This window comes from Salmo salar, chromosome 03 (genome assembly GCF_965601325.2).
Source record: "Salmo salar chromosome 03, fSalSal1, whole genome shotgun sequence".
NCBI classification, from domain to species: Eukaryota; Metazoa; Chordata; class Actinopteri; order Salmoniformes; family Salmonidae; genus Salmo; species Salmo salar.
In genome coordinates, this window is record NC_138293.1 from 89,251,153 (window position 1) to 89,274,096 (window position 22,944).

A 22,944-nucleotide genomic window follows, 5' to 3' on the forward strand; every position below is an offset into this window, starting at 1 on the left:
TAGGACTATATAAACAAATGTTTAATAAGAGTTATATAATGTCATATCCCAAAGTTCCCAGGGTTTTCAGAAATCCTGGTTGGAGAATTCTCTCCTGATTATGGGAATGTCCCAATCAAGTTTCTGAAAAACCTAAGAATTTTTGGAATATTGAAAGCCTACATTTGATTGTGGTAAAAAAATATATATGTATAACAAATTGTTACCTCTGTGAAGGAGGAATGGCACTGCTCGTCCTTTTGAGTGTGAGAGAAGATGAAGTCGGCCAAAGAGCTGTGCTTCTGGTCCTCAAAGTAGATCCTGGCCAGATGTTCACTCTCCACCCTGGGGAGACCAGTGCAGTCCAGCCGAACCACCGAGTCTGGAGTGGCACAGTTCAGAAGGATCAGTTTGGCCTCGTCCAGGACTCTTCTTTGGGGGTCGGAAATGTCTGTCTCTCCCCTTTGTTTCTCTGTCATTTGGAGGACCACCGAAGCACACGTGTCGGAATGGTAGCCAATGAAAACGTCAGGAGGTAGGTACTTGTATGCCTGGGGGGCCATGGAGTGTTGGTTATTGAGGGCCACAAACTGCCCAACCCATTTCTCCAACTCCACAACAACTGCTCTTTGTTCCTCCTTGAGAACTGTATGGATGTCCAGATAGTGCTTCTCAAGCCTGTTGATGAGAGGGATTGGAAACTGTTTGTAGACCACCTCTTTCTCCTCAATGACAATGAGCCTGAAGTCTTTGTGTACTCTGCATTTGACACGATGTGTCCCCAGTCCCAGGTCAACGTACTTCTGTCCTCCCAAGCAGACGTAGTACTGGTTCAGAGCATCGTAGAGGCTTTCGTAGAGGTTCTGCAAGTTCAGGAGCACGACGGTTCGACCGGTTTCCATGCAGATCTTGACTCGGTTGATGTTGCGGCAGATCTGGGTGTACTCTTGGTCCTTGGGGAAGCTAGACCCGAAGATAATCTCTGGTTGGCAGCTCTCAGAGAAAAAAGTCTGCTGCAGGATCTGTAGTGCTGCATAGTTCTTGGTCAGAACAAGCAAGTAGCGGCACTCGTCCTCCTGGCCAATCGCAGAAATGTTTTGTCTGACAAGATCGATGGTGCTGATGCTCTCCAGATTCAGGTTGATCTGTATCTTCTGGAGCCTTTGGGTGAAGACTGTGACTGCATCCACGTCGTCCCTGCCACTGAAGTTCCTGAGGACCGCCTCCACAATCTTCTCTGCACTAGGCCTCTGTTCGGAAGCCTTGGTCACTGCGAAAACCATCTTGATCAAGCTGTAGTAGTCACGCAAACCAAAGAAACCTTTCCCCTGTTTACGGCAGATGTTTAGGTAGGCCCTGGCAAAGGGTTGGAAGAAATCCCTGACCTTCTCCAAAATCATTGTGTCAGACGAGCATATGCCTTTAGCGCTCTCAATCAGCTCTTTCTCGTCAGGGTCGCCACGTGAGACGAAAATGCCTCTATTCATCTTCGCAGGATCCAAAGCCCAGTTGGAGATGCCGATGAATCCAACCTTTTTGTGCGGTAGCGGCTCATCATCGATGCATCCCTCTTCTAGCAGAGGATGGAGGGTTTTCAGGGGCATTTTGGGCGAATCCTCAGCCAAGCCAATCTCATCCAGCACCACCACAGATATATACTCCTTCAGGTTCTTCCCCTCCTGGAAGCGACCACATTGCTTAAACGTGTTGATGATGCCCTCCGGTGTGGAGTGAGGGCTGCATTGGAAAGACACCAGGTGAATCTGCTTAAGCCTTTTGTAGAGGTCAGAGTGTGCGGCTTGGCCCTGCATGGCGTCTGCCACCAAGGTTTTAGACAGAGATTTTGAACTCCCAGGTTTCCCCACCAAGAAGAGGGGGATTCTTAGCTCTATACAGACCACCATCATGAAGACATTCTCTTTCAGAGCGTTGTTTCGTGCAATAGTTTCCCCCAAGGGCACTCCGCTCAGAAGGAGATCCTGCATGAGGGAGATCTCCTGCATCACTTTGAACGGGCTGTAGGTTTCAGTGAGGTATTTGCAGATTCTCTGTCTGTACTTGTCCTTGTTTTCCAAGCAGGCGTGGTAGCATACTCCCAGAGCCATCACTACAGACCACAAGACTGGGTCTCTTGCTTCTGGCTCCCTCTGGTTCCTCTCACTCCTCTCTGCGTTTTGATTTCTCTGATACTGATTTAGCTCAGCAAGCAGCATTGCATGGTTTTTGTAGAACCACACAAAGGCTTGCATGCATCGTTCTACATCCCTCAGACTTACAAAGCTACATTCGTCTTTCCTCGTCCGCATGTACCTCTGCGAAGCAGACAGGACTTCCGCAATCACCCTGGTGTATACTATATCGATCGTGTTGGTCTCAACCACCCTCTGGACAATCTGCTGGATGTACATTTTTTCAGTGTGATCATTGAGCTGGCCAAAGTCCCACACCAGAGGTATCATGCTGGGGGGCAAGGCCTGGACTCTGTACACCAACTGGCGGAGAGGGATGGAGCCCAGCTTCTCATCAGTCTCTTCAGCTCGGACTCGATATCCCAGTCCAGCAGACTCCAACCTCTGAATCATCTCGTCAGTGTGTTTTCTGTAAGGGTTGCATGCGGCGATGATCTGCAAGCCACAATGGTGCACCAAACACTCTCCCTCCACTGTATTATCACAGAGGACTTCCTTGATACTGCTGATGGCTTCCGTGGTGTTGGCTTCGTCAAAGAAGAGAACAGAGTCAAAGCCGTAGTCTTGTTTGTTGGTGAACGCAATGGCTTCTGCTTCCCGGATTTTGGTGTAGATCATGTCTGAGCTGGTTCCACCATGAACTTTGACTAGCTTCATGTTCTCCGTGGCCACTCCGCTCCTCCTAAGCTCACATAGGAATTTAATGAGCCTTGTCTTCCCACATCCTGTCTCCCCCATGATGATGACTGGGATGCCACACCTGAACCGCATGTGGATGGCCAGCATCTTCAGTATATTGTCAGTGGTGAGCTCATATGTTTCGTCAGGATCAAGAGGCCACTGGATTCCCAAGACATTGCAAAGGCGTTCAATCTTCTCCCCTCTGGGTAGTTGGTCAAAGTCGATATTGAAAGGGACTCTCTGTAGCTTTAGACCCTCATACAGCTCTCTGGACATGATGTCTCTTTTGATCACCCTTTTTGTGGATGGATCGATGGCGTCAACAGAGTTCTGTTCGTTGGGCTGAAGATGGAAGCCAATGAAGGTCATGGACACATGGTCATCGTTGAAGAAGATGTACGGATGTGGTTCTGACTCCCATCTCTTCCTGATCCGGAAGGGTGCCAAGTCTTCGTCGGTGACCCCAGTCAGGTCCATTTGCTGCCTCCCGGGGCTCTGGTCAGAGATGCTGAGGGACGGTGTGGCAAAGTCCTTGGCCATCAGAATCATGAAGTCCACCACAAAGTTCTTGAATCCCTGGAGGGTGTCCCCGGTGAAAGAGGCATTACAAAAGACTGACGTCTCACAGTCTCGTAGTTGAAGGTTTAGGAACCATGCGAAATTCCTTAACTCGGCCCACGATGGGTCCATTATGCCACAGAACATAAAGAGCATCTGTAGACATTCTACATAGGTGCCTTCCACCCCATTGTACATGAAAGTGTCCAGGTCGATTTGATTATGGAAACGCGTCAGATACTGGTAGGGTCGTTGATATGCTTCACTCCTGAACTCTTTGTCATCCATGAATGGGTCTTCAAGCTTTACAAAGGAAGGGTCCTCCCGCATCCTCATTTCCAGATCTAGAACCTCTTTTGGTGGGCGGCAGAAGACATTTGGGAACACATCCAGGAACGTGGAGTTGGCACTTGCATTCTGTAAAGAAATAAAGTGTGAGGAACGAAGGTGTGAGTGTGCTTTTTCTCTTATCACAATCAAAATGTATGGGATTTAACACCAAGAGACTAAATATTTACCGTTCTTGGGCCATTTCTGGGCAAGTTTACTGATGGCTGCAGGATCTCAATGACATAAAGCTGCTTGTTGCTGCATTTCCACATCCTTCCCTCAGTATCCATCAAATATCCCAAGACCAACAGTTTAAAGAGAAACTCATAGAGGCCTTTCCGCACCTGTTGATAAAACGTTTTTTTTTAAGTATTTCATCAAAATATCACAAAACGAATCCACATGGATTAATATTCTATCAAAAATAGTTAAACTATCACTAAACGAATAATAATGACCAATAGGCTACAGTATATTTACCGAAGATGTGACATCGAAGTGGAAGATGATGAGCTCTTTCGCCTTGGGGGTATTCAGCAGAGACTGAAGAATAACATTCTCATCAACCCTTGGCTCGATCAAGCGGATGCATTTCAGCAGTGACGGCTTCTTGGTGGAGTGTTTCAGTTTTTCATACAGCCTCTTGATGTAAAGGGACTTACCTGAAAGTGTGAAGAACATGTAATTATTTTAAACATAAATCCAGCGGATGAGTAGGATATATCAAACCCCCAATTCAATGATCAACACATACATAAACTGAAGGCCAAATATACTCACCAACTCCAGCTCTACTGGACGACACAACTCCAACAAACATTCTGTCCTTGAACACAGCAGCAGCACTGCTCTGATCTGACGGGACCATGTAGTGTTTGTTGAGGTATCTCTGGATGCTGCTCAGGGGTTCCTGGGGCACCATGTGTAACCTGTACTGGCTGAAGGCCGAGGGAAGGTAGGCATGCTCTCTGTCCGAGCTGCAGATGATCACGAGCCTGTAGTCTTTCCTGCTCTGCATTTTAATTCGCTGGAAAAAGCTCTCCACCTTGGAGCTGACTTCGTAGCTCAGCTGATCGCCGTAGAGCATGGTGTAAATCTTCTCTCCTCTGTAGCCGGCAGTGAGGCAGCGTCTGAGGAACAGCTCCACCTGCTCGTAAGGCGTGGAGGAGTTGCACAGTAGGACCTCGTCGTATGTGGGCAGCGGCTCGTGTTTGCTGCTCATGTAAATGGAGATGCAAGACGACAGGATCTCGTCGTGTGGGGAAACTATGAGGTTTGGACTTCCGATAGCCAGGCCCTTGGGCATCAATCTTTCAATGCTTTTGTATTTCTTCTCATCAGTCATGTCTCCTTCATTCTCATCACCTATGTTGGCCAGAATTTCTAGCAGTCTTCCGAAGCTTCGGACATCGAGAGTGTCTGGTAGGAAACACTTCATGTCTCTCATGTAGGCGTTCCACATCAAGTCCAACTTTCCTGAGCCGCTAATGTGCTCCACAAGACTTGGAAGATTGTCTGAAGAGAGATTCAACTCTCCAATGAAATCCAGACCTCCCTGTACACCGCTCGGCACCTCAACAAAAGTCTGGAAGTCAATGTCCTCATTTTGCACAGGTGGGTTAGTGAGGATCTCGTATTGCAGTGTGTGCCAGGTTTGCCTAAGATCGGAAGCAGTGCAGTTGGGTTTGACGAAGGAGAGCATCATGAGAACTTGGTCCTCCAAATTCAACACATTCTGCTGAGTCAGCTTACTGCACAGGTATACGATCTGCTCGGCGGTGTAGTAGTTCAGGTAGTAATTGTGGGATCTCTGTTTGTCCATGAAGTCGTTCCAGTACTTCAGACACTTCTCCATCTTCCTGCACAGCTCAGGAAGCTGCTCCACGATGCTGCCCTCCACCATAATCACACTGACAACGCTGCCAAGGTTGAAGTCCATGATGATGCCGGCGTCTTGGCTGAGGGAACTACAGTTGATGTTGGCCTCCCAGTGTCTGAACAGGGGGTTCCCTGCCGTGAACAGGGCAATGAATGCCACAGCTAGCCTCTGGACACTGGCGAAAACCTGAGGAAAAGAACACAAAGTGAATCCATGTTTATAACGGCCCATACCAAATGCTCCTCTCTTCTGTAACTATATGACTACCAAGCTCACCTTGAAGAAGGGGCTTCAACCTTAACTGACATGAATGGTTAAAGAAAAGGTTAAATTAAAGAAAGAAAAATACTACAGTACCTCTGCAAACTGGTCCACCTCACACTGGCCCTGGTCCCCTTTCCCAGACATGAGCATGAGTTTGTTCTGCAGTTCCCTCAGGTCCTCCAGGGAGTAACGGCGCATCTCATGGCCCTCCTCGTGCTCCTCTGGGATTTGCAGTTTCAGGGCAGTGTCCAGGCTCAACTGGAAGGACAAAAAGACAAAACTTATGTTGCAGCATGGCACTGTAGGACTATGACATAATTATTCTAATCCACTGAAGTATCATTCTACACACTGGAGTGGTAAACGTTATAATCAAACTTCAAAGCGTCGGTAAGCAGTTGGAACAAAGTCCTGGCTAAAATGAACATGAGTAAGAGCTGATACTTTTAAAGATGGTTGAAACTAACTGTATATTCTATGGATTGTTGTTCAGGCCTACCTTCTTTTGGTTCTGGGCACTGATGATGTAGATTCCTTTACTGTTGATGGCTGATGCTAAGGAGAGAGAGGATAGTTCCACAGATCCATGGCTGTCCTTCACAGTCTTCAACCACTCCAGGTGGCGCGCTGTGTCACGCTGCAATAAGGACATTCACAGTCAGGTAGTTGTCCACTTTTAAAGGGATAGTTGACTTTTTGAAGTTTTGGCTTATATAAGGTAGGTTGAAAGTAAGTTAAATATCATAAAACGTCCTCACCAGCTTCTTTGGGAGGTTTTTGTCATTGTCCAATGCCCTCCACAGCTTCTTCAGCACCTCCTTGAAGGCCTGGAAACCGGAGTCTGGCTTCAGTTCGTACAGCATCGGAGAGTAACCCAGGACAGCATCATGGAAACAGGCCACACGGTCCACGTCGAGGTCATTCTCACCAGCAGAGATGGAAGCCAGGTCAACAAACACTTTAAGCTCGTTGATATCTGGAATAGAGCACAACAGACTGATTAATCCAATAGCACTACATTTATCCCACAATGGGTAATTGTGCATTACATTTACATTTTAGTCATTTAGCAGACGCTCTTATCCAGAGCGACTTACAGTAGTGAATGCATACATTTCCTACATTTTGTTTCTTCTCCATACTGGTCCCCCGTGGGAAACGAACCCACAACCCTGGCGTTGCAAACACCATGCTCTACCAACTGAGCCACACGTGCAGACAAGCAGTTCAGATACAGTATAACAAATAACATGAGACCTCATGATAACCACATGAAATATAATTACACGAAACATGACTGTCTATTTTCAATAGATACAGTTAGTGACTGATTACTGACAGGTTAGTCTCCTGAAGGTAAAGATGATCACCCCATTTACCTTCAAGAGCCTCTTTAACCCAGATGACAAAGTTTTTCCTGAGGCCGAGTTCCTGGAGACACAGTCTGCGGGGTTCTGTGATGTCCACCAGAACCAGCTTTGTCTGCATCAGGTCATTGTCAATACGATCCAGGTGCTCCCTCTTAAAGTCCTCATGCGTCTGACAACAGAGAAATACAGAATTTGTTTGAGTATTGTTTGTTCTACCAGTACTTGGCTGAATACTTGGTTCTGATTGGTTTAGTTCCATACAGAAAACCAAACACACATCCTGGCAATGTTAGCTTCAGATAACTTTGTCCGGGATTCAAACAAATCACACTGCGCCGACAGCGCACCTGACAATGTCCTTGACATTCTACGAGATAATATTTATGGTAAACGCCACGGGTGTCAGCTCAAACGTAAATTACCTTTATAAATTCAAGTGTAGCGCGACATCGGCGCGATGCAGTTTGTTAGCTAGCTAGCTAGCATTAATTTGTAAAACCAACTTTTGACGAGCAGTGGTGGCCAGGACAGTGGTGGCCAGAAAGCTGATACAATGTTGCCTAGTGGCAAAAGCAAACTTGCTAACATTTTCTATGTTTGAGCGGTAGCTTAGGACAGTTGGCTGGCTGGAATACGTTTATTACCAAGGTAACAAGCTAGCTAGCTACGTCAGTGAAGGTGCACAAAACAAGGTGACATTTGTTTTAAACCTGTGATAAATAAATGAAACGGAAATTCACACCAACTCACAACTTCTAGCAGTGTCTGCAGGACTTGGAAGTTGCCTTGAAGGTTGAGCGTCTGCTTGACCAACATGATGACCTGAGCAGACTCCACAGCCAGGTGAAGCTCGTGGTACTGCTCAATCTGCTGCACCCTTCTCTGGATCCACTGTTTGTTATCCAATTTGTCATTTCTGCACATGATATCAAAGTCCTGCGCCAGCTCTTCGTACTTGCCCCTGTAGGCCTTGAAGAGAGTATCGACCTCTTCAAGCCGAAGGCTGCCGTTCTTCAGGCATTTGTAGATCTTATCGTACTTCGCGTAGCAAGGAAGAAAAATGTCGCTGTGTATCTCGACAGGTCCTACAAAGTAGTCAACCGATTCCTCAGGTTCTTCATCAAATGTATCTCCTCTGGCAAGGTCTTGGGCCTGTTTCTCCCAGCACAACTTGAAGATGTAGCTGTCTTTATATCTGTGCAGAACCTCTGCCATCTCTCTCACGTCGTCCTCAAGTTCGAAGAAGGTGACTACACCGGCCGTTGGAGAAGAGAGTTGATCGAATGGATGGACCTCCATGAATTGGTCAAGGGTCATTGCTTCAATGTTGGTCTGTAGTCTTGCTTCCAAGCCTTCAAATTGAACTGCAACAGAGGGATAAAGCATGAAAACGATTAGGACCACTGATCAGACTGGCCAAACGCAACCTTCCCTCGAAAGATTTTACTTTCATTCACCCATTTGACTTCTCACAAACACAGACCTGCGTAGCAGCTTTGTGTGGACCTTTGACCGAATACACACACAAACACACCTACCTACGACATGTTCCTGCAGTTTGCGGCTCATGGTAAGCAGGACTTCCACCAGCTCCTTCTCATGGTAGACAGCTTTCACCTCCTCCTGCCTACACATTAGCAGCCTTTTCATGGGGGCACTGTCCTTGTAGCGCTCATTCTCCGAAAGACAGTCTGCATTTAGATCAAAACACACATTTCATAAGCAAACAGCACTAAGACTAATAAAAAAAAGACAGCCTTTATCAATATTATGAAATCCTTTCATTTGAACAAAGAAGTTGGGTTGCAAAATTATGGAAATGTTCCAAAAGTTTAATTATAATTTTTTGAAATCCCGGTTGAGGAATTCCCAGAGGAAAGAATCTTCCAACCAGGATTTCTGAAAAAGATGGAAACGTAATGGACGTTTTCAACCCTAAAAAACACAACCTTTCATTACCTATTTTCAGCAGCTCTGTGAAGGTATCCCTCTTCTCCAAGACAGAGTTGAGCAGTTTGATCCGGATGTTTCCGTGGACCAGCTGGTTGGAGATGGCAGTGAAGGACGAGATAGCTACGGCCATCCTGTCCCTGGCTTCTTCAGAGAGCTGCTCAATCAGCTTTTCATCTGCACCTAAAACCACATAGGACTTACATTACAATATGGGGTAAAAGCAGATGGATACTGAAACAAGATGGGTTAAATGCTTGAGACAGTTACAGGACTCTCAATTTGAAACCAGAAAAGTCTCATTGAGATCACAAAAACTATTAAACACCACATACAATTGAACTCCAAAAACATCACCAGGACTGGGACACAGTGATGGCCAAAGACGGCCAGAAGAGGAGAGTCTTTCGGGACCATAAAGCAGCCAAAATCATCATGAAATCGGACCATACACTAAAACAGGTAAATAGACTGATTGAAGTACAGTAAATAGACTGATGGAAGTACCGTGTAGCTGGAAAATGTTTTTGGCAGCTGTCCAGGAGAGCAGGTGTTGAAAGACCACGTTGTCGTCTTTGTGGTAATCACCATGCTCGTCTCTCGGCCAGGACTTCTGGATGATGGCTGAGATGAGTTTACCAAACTTCCAGTTGATCTTCAACCGGTCAAAGAGTTTACCCTCGGACTTGCTCTGTGTAAGAAGAAAAAACATTGAAGAGATTGAGATTTGTACAGGATATTAATTCCTAAAATAAGAGATTAGGTTCATGTCTTAGCCAACTTCTTCATCAAGGTTTATTTTCCATTTCATTCAGAAGCGGTTGAGTTTAATATGGGCTCATACCTGCTTATAAAAGGTAATTATACAGTACCAGTCAAAAGTTTGGACACACCTATTGATTCATTTTTCTTACATTGTCAAATAATAGTGAAGACATCAAAACTATGAAATAACATATGGAATCATGTAGTAACCATAAAAGTGTTAAATAAATCAAAATATATTTTAAATTAGAGATTCTTCAATGTAGCCACCCTTTGCCTTGATGACAACTTTGCACACTCTTGACATTCTCTCAACCAGCTTCTCCTGGAATGCTTTTCCAACAGTCTTGAAGGAGTTCCCACATATGCTGAGCACTTGTTGGCTTCTTTTCCTTCACTCTGCGGTCTAACTCATCCTAAACCATTTCAATAGGGTTGAAGTTGGGTGATTGTTGAGGCCAGGTCATCTGATGCAGCACTCCATCACTCTCGTTGGTCAAATAGCCCTTACACAACCTGGGGGTGTGTTTTGGGTCATTGTCCTGTTGAAAAACAAATGATAGTCCCACTAAGCGCAAACCAGAGAGGATGGCGTATCGCTGCAGAATGCTGTGGTAGCCATGCTGGTTAAGTGTGCCTTGAATTCTAAATAAATCACAGACAGTGTCACCAGCAAAGCACCCCCACACCGTCACACCTCCTCCTCCATGCTCACGGTGGTAACCACACATGCAGAGATCTTCCATTCACCTACTCCGCTTCTCAAAAAGAGACGGTGGTTGGAACCAAAAATCTCACATTTGGACTCATCAGACCAAAGGACAGAATTCCACCGGTCTAATGTCCATTGCTCATGTTTCCTGGCCCAAGCAAGTCTCTTCTTCTTACTGGTGTCCTGTAGTAGTGGTTTCTTTGCAGCAATTCCACCATGAAGGCCTGATTCCCGCAGTCTCCTCTGAACAGTTGATGTTGACATGTGTCTGTTACTTGAACTCTGTGAAGCATTTATTTGAGCTGCAATCTGAGGTGCAGTTAACTGTAATGAACTTATCCTCTGCAGCAGATGTAACACTGGGTCTTCCTTTCCTGTGGTGGTCCTCATGAGAGCCAGTTTCATCATAGCGCTTGATGGTTTTCCGGATTGACTGACCTTCGTATCTTAATAAAGTAGTGACGGACTCTCATTTCTCTTTGCTTATTTGAGCAGTTCTTGTCAAATATGGACATGGTATTTGACCAAATAGGGCAATCTTCTATATACCACCCCTACCTTGCCACAACACAACTGTTTGGCTCAAAGGCATTAAGGAAAGAAATTCCACAAATGAACTTTTATCAAGACACCTTTTAATTGAAATGGATTCCAGGTGACTACCTCATGAGGCTGGTTGAGAGAATGCCAAGAGTGTGCAAAACTGTCATCAAGGCAAAGGGTGGCTACTTTGAAGAATCTCAAATATATTTTGAATTGTTTAACACTTTTTGGGTTACTACATGATTCCATGTGTTATTTCATAGTTTTGATGTCTTCACTATTATTCTACAATGTAGAAAATAGTAAAAATAAAGAAAAACCCTGGAATGAGTAGGTGTGTCCAAACTTTTGACTGGTACAGTATTTTGAATCTGTATTTACTTAAAGTGTTACCATGAGTCTACTTACCTGGCAGAGTGAGGTGACAGCTTCCAGGGCACATTTCTCGATACTCTTGGCTACGTGAGGGTGAGATTCATTCAGGACCTCAATCTTGGAACAGTAGATCTCTATCTGATCTAGAGGAGACTCCTAGAAATGCAGAAAAGGTATTTCAGTCATTTCACCAATGGCTATTTCAGTCAGGTCACAATTCTACTGTATGTGTGGCAGTTTCATACCTGTTTCAGTTTGCCCTCCAAGTCCCTAGTGAACGTTTGTCTCCATTCCTTTGTGAAATCGTCATTGGCGAACTTGAGAGAGATTATGTTGTTCCACATCTGGCAAATAAAAAAAGAGCATTGTCATAAAAAAATGTATTTAACTATATAGAACTACACAAAAATAAAATTCATGGTCATGATTTGCACAACAAAAATGTATCATTTTCTCCTCACCTCTATCTCTGTGGTGACACTGACACTGAGGTACAAGGTGGTCACACCCCTGGCCAGCAACCGGTCTCTGAAGGTTTTGCCGATCCAGGATCTGACGATCACCATCGCCTCGGATAGCAGCTCCAGCTCCTTGGCATGCATATGCTCTCTTTTCACGTCCTTAGTTGCCTTGAAAGGAATGATAAGTTATCTCCATCCTTTTTCAGAAATGTCATAACCATAGAAATAGAACTACTAGAAGGGACAAAGACCCTCAAACCACAGCAATTTGACTGGAACACTCAAGGGTACACTCAATATGGCTGCCGGTCCACCCATCACAGAAAATTGACTTAAATGGGAATGTCCTTTCTAGTAAATATTTTTCTATGGTCTGAAGTAGTCGGCTGTACCTGCACCAAAACTCTGGTATTTCTCCTTTTAGAGCTTGTTCTCCATCTTCTTTTTAAATAGTGAACCAACATGTTTTAGCACTTTTATTTCCCCGACTTGATCAAAACTCGTTTTCTCATGCTCTCTCTTATCGCTCTGCAGCAGACATATAGTGAGCAATATGTTTGGAACATTGAATCCCAATAAAGAATCATGATACATATAGAATCCCAATATATATCGTACCGGCACCTATGTATTATGATAATATAGTATTGTGACGTCCCTGAAAATTCCCAGAAATACAAGATAGTGGTCAGATTCAAAGACGTCTTCTTCATGTATTTTCTGTTTAATAAATAACCTTGTTATCTAGAGAGTCAGTCCATACATATTGTTGGCCAACCGCTTATCTTGGGCAAAGTCTAAATGAGTCATCAGACATTTTCTACTTGAACTCCACATACCTGTGACTCAAAGGCCCGGGCAAACTCAGATACAGAGACAACCATGTTCATGCATGCCACAGGGATGTCTGTGAAGTTCTGAGTGTAGGTTGAAGTGGATCGGACTCCTTTGCAGATCTTCTCAAAAAGTTTCACTGCAGTTGCCAAGCATTCTCTGCCATACGCCTCACTAAAACAACTGCAACCACAAAAAACAGCGGATGTTTTACAACAACTATCATCAAAGATCAAAAGGAAACGAGTGAACCAAATTAGTTACAGTAAGTCAATCACCTGTATTTCTCCTCGATGAGATTGCATTGAATATGTGAGAGAGTGTCCGACACATACTGCAGGGCAGAAAAAAACACATTGTTAAAAAGCAAGTTGATTTGAAACCTTCAATGCTCTATAATACTTTTAAAAACATTCTGGGTTTATTGGCTAGGATAGAGATAAGAAAGATAGAGGCGAGAGTATGCTGAAAAAGCTGTGGGCCGGATTCAAACCCATGCTGCAGGAGTATATAATATGTACTCCTATAAATACACTCCTGTGTTCTAGAGGCAGCGTCTAAGACCGCTAAACTAACATAGCCCACTTCTACAGGGTATTACTTCTTCAACTAGTTATAATAACAACTGATTGGATTTAGCTATATAGCACACTTACCGGTAGATCAATGCGCTTTACATACTTTGCCTTAAAAAAGCATTCACACCTGACTTTATTTTTTCCACGTTTTGTTGTGTTACAGCCTGAATTTAAATTATGATTACATTCAGATTGTCACTGGCATACACATAACACCCCATAATATCAAAGTGGAATTATGTTCTTCAAAATGTTTTACTAATTAATCAAAAATACAAAGCTGAAATATCTTGAGTCAATAAGTACAACCTTTTTGTTATGGCAAGCCTAAATAAGTTAGAGTAATAATTTGCTTAACAAGTCACAATCAATCAGCTGAAATGGAATGGAGTTAAGCACAAGAAAAATCCTAGAGGAAAAACTGGTTCAGTCTGCTTTACACCAGACACTGGTAGATGAATTCACCTTTCAGCAGGACAATGACCTAAAACACAAGGCCAAGTCTACACTGGAGTTGCTTACCAAGAAGACAGTGAATGTTCCAGAGTGGCCGAGTTACAGTTTTGACTTAAATCTACTTGAAAATCAATGGCAAGACCAGAAAATGGTCGTCTAGCAATGATCAACAACAAATTTGACAGAGCTTGAAGAGATTTGAAAAGAATAAAAATGGGCAAATGTTGCACAATCCAGGTGTGAAAAGCTCCCAGAAAGACTCACAGTTGTAATTGCTGCCAAAGGTGATTCTAACATGTATTGACTCAGGGGTAATGCTTATCAATGAAGATGTTTTTATTTAATTTAATTTTTGTTATTTTATTTTTTTACAAATGTTAGAATATTTTGTGTAGATCGTTAACAAAAAAAATGACAAGTAAATCCATTTTAATCCAACTTTGTAACACAACAAAATGTGGAGTAAATCAAGGGGTGTGAATACTGTCTGTAGGCACTGTAGTCAGGGGGGAAACTAGGGTCCAGCTCACCTGGTTGTTGCTATAGGTGACATCCTGAGGGGCCCTCAGAGTGAAGACATGGAGCAGGTCCAGCAGTTCCACGTTGATGAGGACGCTGCATTCCATCAGGTCCTCTACGGGGAGCAGACACATCCAGGACCGAGACACTAGTCTGTCCATCTCAACCAGATGACCATTGTTTTTCATGAGATTCAACATCGCTCTAAAAAAAAAAGGAGGGAAAAAAGAAGGGCTATCACCAATTAATATCAATAAAAAATGATATACAGTGCCTTCAGAAAGTATTCAGACCCCTTCACTTTTTCTACATTTTGTTACGTTACAGCTTTATTAAAAAATTTATTAAATAAAAAAACTACTCAGCAGTCTACACACAATAACCCATAATGACAAAGCGAAAACAGGTTTATATATATATATATATATATATATATATATATATATATATATATATATATATTTTTTAAATGTATTCAAAATAAAAGTGCATGTCAGAGAAAAACCAAGCCATGAGGTCGAAGGAATTGTCCGTAGAGCTCCAAGACAGGATTGTCTCGGAGAAAGTGTATTAAAACATTTCTGCAGCATTGAAAGTCCCCAAGAACACAGTGGCCTCCATCATTCTTAAACGGAAGAATTTTGGAACCAGTGCTCTGACATGCACTGTCAACTGTGGGACCTTGTATAGACAGGTGTGTGCCTTTCCAAATCATGGCCAATCAATTTAATTTACCACATTTGGACTCCAATCAAGTTGTAGAAACATCTCAAGGATGATCAATGGAAACCAGGTGCACCTGAGCTCAATTTTCTAGTGTCTTAGCAAAGGGTCTGAATACTTATGTAAATAAAGGTACACTGTTCAAAAGTTTGGGGTCACTTAAATGTCCTTGTTTTTGAAAGAAAAGCAATTTTTTTGTCCATTAAATTGATCAGAAATACAGTGTAGACATTGTTAATGTTGTGAATGACTATTGGAAACCGTTGATGTTTAATGGAATATCAACATAGGCGTACAGAGGGCCATTATCAGCAACCATCACTCCTGTTCTAATCCATGTTTATCATTTTAAAAGGCTAATTGATCATTAGAAAACCCTTTTGCAATTATGTTAGCACGGATGAAAATTAAATAGTACCTGACAAAAAAAGTGCTTTTCTTTCAAAAACAAGGAAATGTCTAAGTGACCCCAAACCTTTTGAACAGTAGTGTGTTTTGTTTTTTTATTTGTACATTTGAAAAAAATTCTAAAAACCTGTTTTCGCTTTGCCATTATGGGGTATTGTGTGTAGACTGCTGAGGATTTTTTAAAACATTTTATCAATTTTAGAGTAAGGCTGTAACGTAACAAAATGTGGAAAAAGTGAAGGGGTCTGAAAACTTTCCCGACGGCAATATGTATAATATATATATATCATTTTTAGGAATTTCTAGAGGGAATTTCATTTCTTTGTTTACCAAAAAAGGAACAGGACATAATTACGAAAGGCCAAACCTTTAGCGTAATCTAGTGAGACAAAAATAATGATTTTCAAATACCACAGGGAGAATAGAAGTACTGTACCTCCTGTCCTGGCTGTTGAGTGTCATATTGTCTGCTTTGAGGCCTTGGAGGCCCGCCCAGGACTGCTCGTACTTGGGGGTGACAGTGGTAGATATGGGTGTGAACGGTTTGGAGGATCCCTTGAGGAGGTGGAGCAGCGGGAGCACCAAAATCCACCGGGGCCCTTCAGTCTTCACACTGTTGATCAGAGCCACCAACATGTCTGGCAAGCTGGTCAGGAGAAAAATACAACAGGTTTATTTTCACACAAAAAGAAATACATCAGCATTTTTTTGTCCCCAAAAAATGTAATGCGAACTCATCCACTAACAAACACTTTGTTAGAAACAGTTTTGAGAAAATGTATATAAAATATATTACTCAGTTTGACTAATACAAATGATTACATCTTGTATAAAAATAAACAATAATCATAATGTCTGCAATAGGCAAAAAATAAGCAGAAATCCTGGTGCCAAAACCCACTTTTTGAGACCTGAGACGGCTTGGGCGAAGTCGGTCCAGTACTGCAGGAAGGAGTCTTTGGGCAGCTTGGGCAAGCACAGGGCAGTGCAGAGCCGGGTGGACTCTCCGTGGTCCAGCTTGAGGCCGTACTGCTTCCACACGTACAGCATGACCACGGCTGCCCTCATGGGGTCCTGGATGAAGCAGCTCTTCCCCTCACCCTCCTTTTGCAGCTGAGGAACAACGTTATCCAGCATGAACTGCTTCAGCAGCTTCCTGACCTTGGGAAGGCAGAACAAACAGTGAATGTTAACAGATTTGTTTTGGGGATGGTTGCACACTGCAACTCAACACTCATCCATTTGCTTTGCCCTTCCTTATACAAAAGAAACATACAATAAGACAACCAAATGAAAAATACATGTGAAAAACAGCAATCATTCCAGAAATGATAACTCCGACACACAATATTACTTCTATACATTTACAGCATTGTGCAGCGTCCGCACGTTTATTGGGCGGAGTTAAAATCATATGAGCGGCTGTCATCTTTTCTACAAGTCAAGCAAATAGACACAGTGAAATGCTTGCTCTCATTTCACTTCTAACAGCAACAAAATAACTGGGATAAATTAGAAGAGGGGAGGCAGGGCAGGAGACAGCAAAACAAGCTAAAGCCAAACAGCTAGGGGGCGGGGGTAACAGCCACACATGCATTAGCATTCAGGTAGGTGGGGGTGGGGGTATGTCTAGGCCAGGGTGAAGAGGTGGTTCTTTAGGCAGGACAGGAAGATGGAGAGGGATTCTGAGTTTCGGATAGGTGGAAGGAGAGAGTTCCAGAGCTGGTGTGACATTAAGAATTTCACTTACATCTTTTTCGTCGTAGTCTAAGGAGTACCATTTCTTGTGTGTCTCCTCATAGACAAACGGGTTCCCATAGATCTGGTAAAACTGATTCAGTTGATTGAGGAAACTCTTGAAGTTAATGTCAGTCCAGCTCCTGAGGAGGTCAAATATACTCTCCAGCATAACCTTCCCTGCAATTTCTCGGCCTTCGATGACACTTTTCCTTTGTTCCGGCCAAAAAGCGTCTTTTAGCCGCTTGAGCACATTCTTGGATGGCTCCACACAGATGATGTCATCATACTGATGCCAGTCCCCTGAAACCAACCAAAATCATTGCTTAATATATTTGCATACATTTTAGACAATTTCCTCAAATGTAAGACAGTGTGAACAAAATAGACGAGCAGTACCAAATAAATGTATGATAAAAATCAACAAGGTTTTGAACTTACATGAAGTAAATGGAACATTTTAAAATCAGTGACTTACAATAAAGAACTGCTATAGAAATTGTTATAGCAACTGCACCCACCTTCTTCATTAAGCAGATGGGATTTGACAAAAAGACATCTGTTGGTGGTGGGGTAGTTAGAATCCAGTTTGTATATGTACTCATACTCGTACTTTTGCTTTTTAAGCTTGTAGACGAGGTACTTGTATGGTATGGACATGGTTGCATTAGATTTGCTTGTGATCAAGCTCCCTTCGACTAGGAACCCATGCTCTCCAAGATCCCTGTAGAGGTAATGCATTGGTTTATCGTCTGTTACATATCATATACATTTAACCCCCACCACGAGTCTGTTGTTTTCTATGTGAGACAGATGGGAACAATGTTGAACATTATAAGCAGCTTCCTATTGAATACATATTCAACATATTTGGCAAAACTGTCTTGATGGCTGATACATTCGATACATGTATATAAAAACCTACTTAGACACAGTGAGCTCAACGGTATCGGTTTTCCAGTTCCCAATGTTCCCCCCAGCCCTGATGAAGATGCGGTCCTCGTCCGGGTTCAGCTTGAAATCCTTCGAGAGGACAGCGTGGAAATAGATTGTGAGTCTCTCACTTGCAGAGACCTGTTTTTTCCCTGGAGGTATCCTGAAATTGGACCAAACAAAATTAATCAGATGAGTATTGTTTTAGCTAAGTGGCGGTGTGCGTGATCGGTACTGATAAAAGTGATATGAAATGTGCAGAACCATGGTCGAATGTGTAACAGTCCCGGCACAAGCACCTCCCCCCACCGGAGACTGGGGTTCAATCCCCCTCTCCACCCTTCCTCATACAGTGCCTTCAGAAAGTATTCAAACCCCTTTACATTTTCCACATTTGGTTGTGTTACAGCCCAAATTTAACATGGATTGAGATTGTGTCACTGATCTACACACAATGTCAAAGTGGAATTTTGTTTGTAGAAAATAATCAAACATGTAAAGCTGAAATGTCTTGAGTCAGTAAGTATTCAAACCTTTTGTTATGGCAAGCCTAAATAAGTTCAGGAGTAAAAATATGCTTAAGTTGCATGGACTCATTCCATGTTCAATAATAGTGGTGATCATGATTTTTGTACCCCACACATACAAATAATTGTAAGGTCCCTCAATTGAGTACTGACTTTCAAACACAGATTCAACCACAAAGACTTGGGAGGTTTTTCAATGCCTCACACAAAGGGCACCAATTGGTAGAAGTGTACAAAAATAAAAATAAGCAGACGCTGAATATCTCTGAGCACGGTGAAGTTATTAATTAGACTTTGGATGATGTATCAATACACTGTCACTACAAAGATACAGGCGTCCTTCCTAACTCAGTTGACGGAGATGAAAGAAACCGCTCAGGGATTTCAACCATAAGCCAAGGGTGATTTTAACACTGTTAAAGGTTGTTTAATGGTTGTGATATGAGAAAACTGATGATGGATCAATAACATTATAGTTACTCCACAATACTAACCTAAATGACAGAGTGACAAGAAGGAAACCTGTACAGAATACAAATATTCCAAAACATGCATCCTGTTTGCAACAAGGCACTTAAGTAATACTGCAAAGAAATGTGGCAAAGAACTGAAATTTGTGTCCTGAATACAAAGTGTTATGTTGCTGGCAAATCCAACACAACACATCACTGAGTACCACTTCATATTTTTAAGCACAGTGGTGGACGCATCATGTTATGGGTATGCTTGTCATTGGCAAGTACTAGGGAGTTATTTGGGATAAAAAGAAACAGAATACAGTGCAGGTACAATCCTAGACGAAAATCTTTCAGAGACAAATTCACCTTTCAGCAAGACAATAACATAAAACACAAGGCCAAATATACACTGGGAGTTGCTTACCAAGACCCCATTCAATGTTCCTTGTTACAGTTCGCTTAAATCATCTTTAAAATCTATGGCAAGACTTGAAAATGGCTGTCTAGCAAGTAACAATCAACTTCACAGAGCTTGACGAGTGAAATGCTCTTAGAGACTTACCCAAAAAGATTCACAGCTGAAATCGCCACCAACGGTGCTTCTACAAAGTATTAACTTAGGGATGTGAATAATTATGTAAATGAAATATTTCTGTATTTACTTTTCAATAAATTTGCAAAAATTTCTAAAAACATGTTTTCAATGTCATGGGGTATTGTGTGTAGATGGCTGTAAGACAACAAAATGTGTAATAAGTCAAGGAGTATGAATACTTTCTTTGCTTCTATACCTGTAGTTAAGAGTGGATACCCACTCTAAAAAATGTGTTTGGAAATAAGCACAGCATTGTATACACAGACAACAATGGATAGTAGCGCTGTGCGGGTCTGTGGGTATTTTTGAAAGTGCTTTTGTGCACCTATAGATGTTTATCAATGCAAGAAAAGTGTGCCTTTTAGGGTCTTCATGTTATAATTGTGTGACTTCTGTTATGAACAACACAATTTGTAAATACCTTTTTGGCGGTGGAACATCCTGACCCTTGGTTTCAGAGTCGTCGCTTTTGTTGTCTTTCTGTTTCTTGGCGCCTGGGCTCTGTGGTGTAGGGGAGGAGGCGTCTCCTCCCCCACGGGAAGGCTCCTGCTGGACCTCCATGTTCTCCACCTGTGGGTCCACACTGGAGCCTCTGCTCTCCACCTGGCATGAGGAGAAACAGACAGTTTGAGGATCAGTCTGCTCTCCACCTGGCCAGAGGAGAAACAGACAGTTTGAGGATCAGTCTGCTCTCCACCTGGCATGAGGAGAAACAGACAGTTTGAGGATCAGTCTGCTCTCCACCTGGCCAGAGGTCAACCAAGGTGCTCTTTGAAGAGATGGTCTCTCAGTACCTTGGTTGACCTCTCTTGCGCCCTACACCTAGGAAGAAAAACAGAACACCTTACTACTCTACTCATCTTTCTCGTGTGAATACCGGAACTTATATTTTCTTACTAGCACGGATTTCGCTTTTATGAGGAAGGTTTCACTTGAAATGACTTTGATATGTGCTTGTTATACCAATCTTAATTGAATGTGCTGATTGTAAGTCAGATGTTAAAATGTAAATAGTGTGTTTGAGTTTCAGCAGGGTGAAGCACAGAATATAATCCCTCAAGACTAAAATTAAAGGTGATTTGTAGATCAGTGGTTCTGTAGTCATTTAGCAGACGCTCTTATCCAGAGCGACTTACAGTAGTGAGTCGCTCTTGCATTTTTTTTGTACTGGCCCCCCGTAGAAATCGAACCCACAACCCTGGCGTTGTACTGGCCCCCCGTGGGAATCGAACCCACAACCCTGGCGTTGCAAACACCATGCTCTACCAACTGAGCCACAGGGAAGGCCCGGATGTAGATGACCTCAAACACACACCAAGTCAGGGAAGGTAACAAGCTCCCCCCACACCCTTAGACAAAACAAACTACATCTGCCATAATAACCTAGTCTAAGCAGTTTTTTATTTTATTTAGTTAATTAGCACACATGGTGGCAAATGTTGCCATAATACAGGTTTATAATAGGGGCTATATTAAGTTAGGGTTACCTTATGGAAATAAATACTAGCCCGTATCATAGCAACACAAATATATTTGATTGAAAAAGAAAACCTGGGCCTCCTGAGTGGCGCAGCGGTCTAAGGCACTGCATCGCAGACCCGGGTTCATATTCCGGGCTGTGCCACAACCAGCCTGGAGTCCCATAGGATTGGCCCAGTGTACAAAGCATTAGGAATACCTTATATTGTGCACCCCCTTTTGCCCTTAGAACAGCCTCAATTTGTTGGGGCATGGACTCTACAAGGTGTTAAAATGTCCAGCAGCGTTGCAGTTCTTGACACAGTCAAAACCAATGCGCCTGGCACCTACTACTATACCCTGTTCAAAGGCACTTCAATATTTTGTCTTGCCCATTCACCCTCTGAACGGCACACATATACACTCCATGTCTCAAGGCTTGAAGTGGATTTAACAAGTGAAGTCAATAAGGGATCATAGCTTTCACATGGATTCACCTGGTCAGTCTATGTCATGGAAAGAGCATGTTTTGTACCCTCAGTGTATTTTGTAATGTCAAGCAGCTACATTACCTCTGATTTCTTCTGAGAGCCAAACACCATCTTATTACCAGCGGTGGTTTGCTTCGAATCCTGGTTCTGCTGATCATCTGTCCCTTTCTGTTTGTCTTGTCTGGTCTGGTTCTGCTTAGCATTCTGGTTCGCATTCTGGTCCAGGTTCGTCTGCTTTGAGTTGGCCACGTCTTTCTTGTTCTTAATGCTCTTCGCGTCAGCAGCCTTTGGAGCTTTCTGGTCAGTGGTCTTAACGTCAGCAGCCTTTGGAGCTTTCTGGTCAGTGGTCTTAACGTCAGCAGCCTTTGGAGCTTTCTGGTCAGTGGTCTTAACGTCAGCAGCCTTTGGAGCTTTCTGGTCAGTGGTCTTAACGTCAGCAGCCTTTGGAGCTTTCTGGTCAGCGGTCTTCACGTCAGCAGCCTTTGGAGCTTTCTGGTCAGCGGTCTTCACGTCAGCAGCCTTTGGAGCTTTCTGGTCAGCGGTCTTCGCCGATACCACTGAGGCTGACTGAAGAGGGGGGATGGTGGTGGTGGATTTGCCAGCCGAGTCGGTGAGACAGGCAGGAGTGTCATTCGGAGCCGACATGGAGGTCTGTTTTGTAGGTGACTGAGATAGGTCTTTCTCTTCACTGCTCTGTTGATCTGTCCCTGCGGCAGGCTGGCTCACTGCGCTGGCCTCAGGCTGTGACGAGGCAGTGCTTGGAGGATCTTGATTGTCAGACGTGTTCCCAGATGGACTGATTGTACTGGGTGCTGCTGATGATGCTGATGCACTGGCTGGTTTCTCCACTAAGGCAGACGTGTCATGAAGTGAGCTGGGTGTCTCGTCCATGGCGCTGGCATCGCTGTCGGAGGACTCCGCAACTTCCTGTTTCCTGTTATTCCCATGGCTGTCCATAAGGGAGATGTCAGACAGGTCAGAGGTCAGCTGGTCAGAGTCCAATGACGCAGGGCTGCCGTCCTTCTTCTTCTTGGTCCTCTTCCTCTTTTTTCTCTGATTGAGCCAAAGGTTGAAAAAAGAGAACAAATCTTAGTATATCCATTCTTCCCTCAATCAACATTACTTACATTTTGTGTTTTATTAGGATGCCTATTAGCTGTTGCAGGAGCAG

The 22,944-nt window shown here is 43.4% G+C and overlaps 1 protein-coding gene across 4 annotated transcripts in view; it reads right to left on the minus strand.

The window, feature by feature from the left end:
• Positions 1-22,944, minus strand: part of LOC106601932 (E3 ubiquitin-protein ligase rnf213-alpha) — a 68,703-nt gene that overhangs the window by 39,308 nt on the left and 6,451 nt on the right. For all 4 annotated transcript variants that reach the window (XM_045715675.2, XM_045715678.2, XM_045715676.2 and 1 more), the window contains 25 exons: positions 21,855-22,826; positions 20,246-20,427; positions 18,237-18,407; positions 17,833-18,035; positions 17,325-17,614; positions 16,476-16,735; positions 16,011-16,220; positions 14,455-14,647; positions 13,169-13,224; positions 12,896-13,073; positions 12,057-12,224; positions 11,841-11,939; positions 11,629-11,751; positions 9,708-9,891; positions 9,210-9,383; positions 8,789-8,941; positions 8,001-8,614; positions 7,260-7,419; positions 6,639-6,856; positions 6,380-6,517; positions 5,974-6,138; positions 4,518-5,802; positions 4,218-4,399; positions 3,926-4,081; positions 207-3,824 (listed from right to left, as the gene is read on the minus strand). In XM_045715675.2, coding sequence (XP_045571631.2) covers positions 207-3,824; positions 3,926-4,081; positions 4,218-4,399; positions 4,518-5,802; positions 5,974-6,138; positions 6,380-6,517; positions 6,639-6,856; positions 7,260-7,419; positions 8,001-8,614; positions 8,789-8,941; positions 9,210-9,383; positions 9,708-9,891; positions 11,629-11,751; positions 11,841-11,939; positions 12,057-12,224; positions 12,896-13,073; positions 13,169-13,224; positions 14,455-14,647; positions 16,011-16,220; positions 16,476-16,735; positions 17,325-17,614; positions 17,833-18,035; positions 18,237-18,407; positions 20,246-20,427; positions 21,855-22,826 — 10,152 coding nt within the window. The remainder of the gene's footprint in view (positions 1-206; positions 3,825-3,925; positions 4,082-4,217; positions 4,400-4,517; positions 5,803-5,973; positions 6,139-6,379; positions 6,518-6,638; positions 6,857-7,259; positions 7,420-8,000; positions 8,615-8,788; positions 8,942-9,209; positions 9,384-9,707; positions 9,892-11,628; positions 11,752-11,840; positions 11,940-12,056; positions 12,225-12,895; positions 13,074-13,168; positions 13,225-14,454; positions 14,648-16,010; positions 16,221-16,475; positions 16,736-17,324; positions 17,615-17,832; positions 18,036-18,236; positions 18,408-20,245; positions 20,428-21,854; positions 22,827-22,944) is intronic.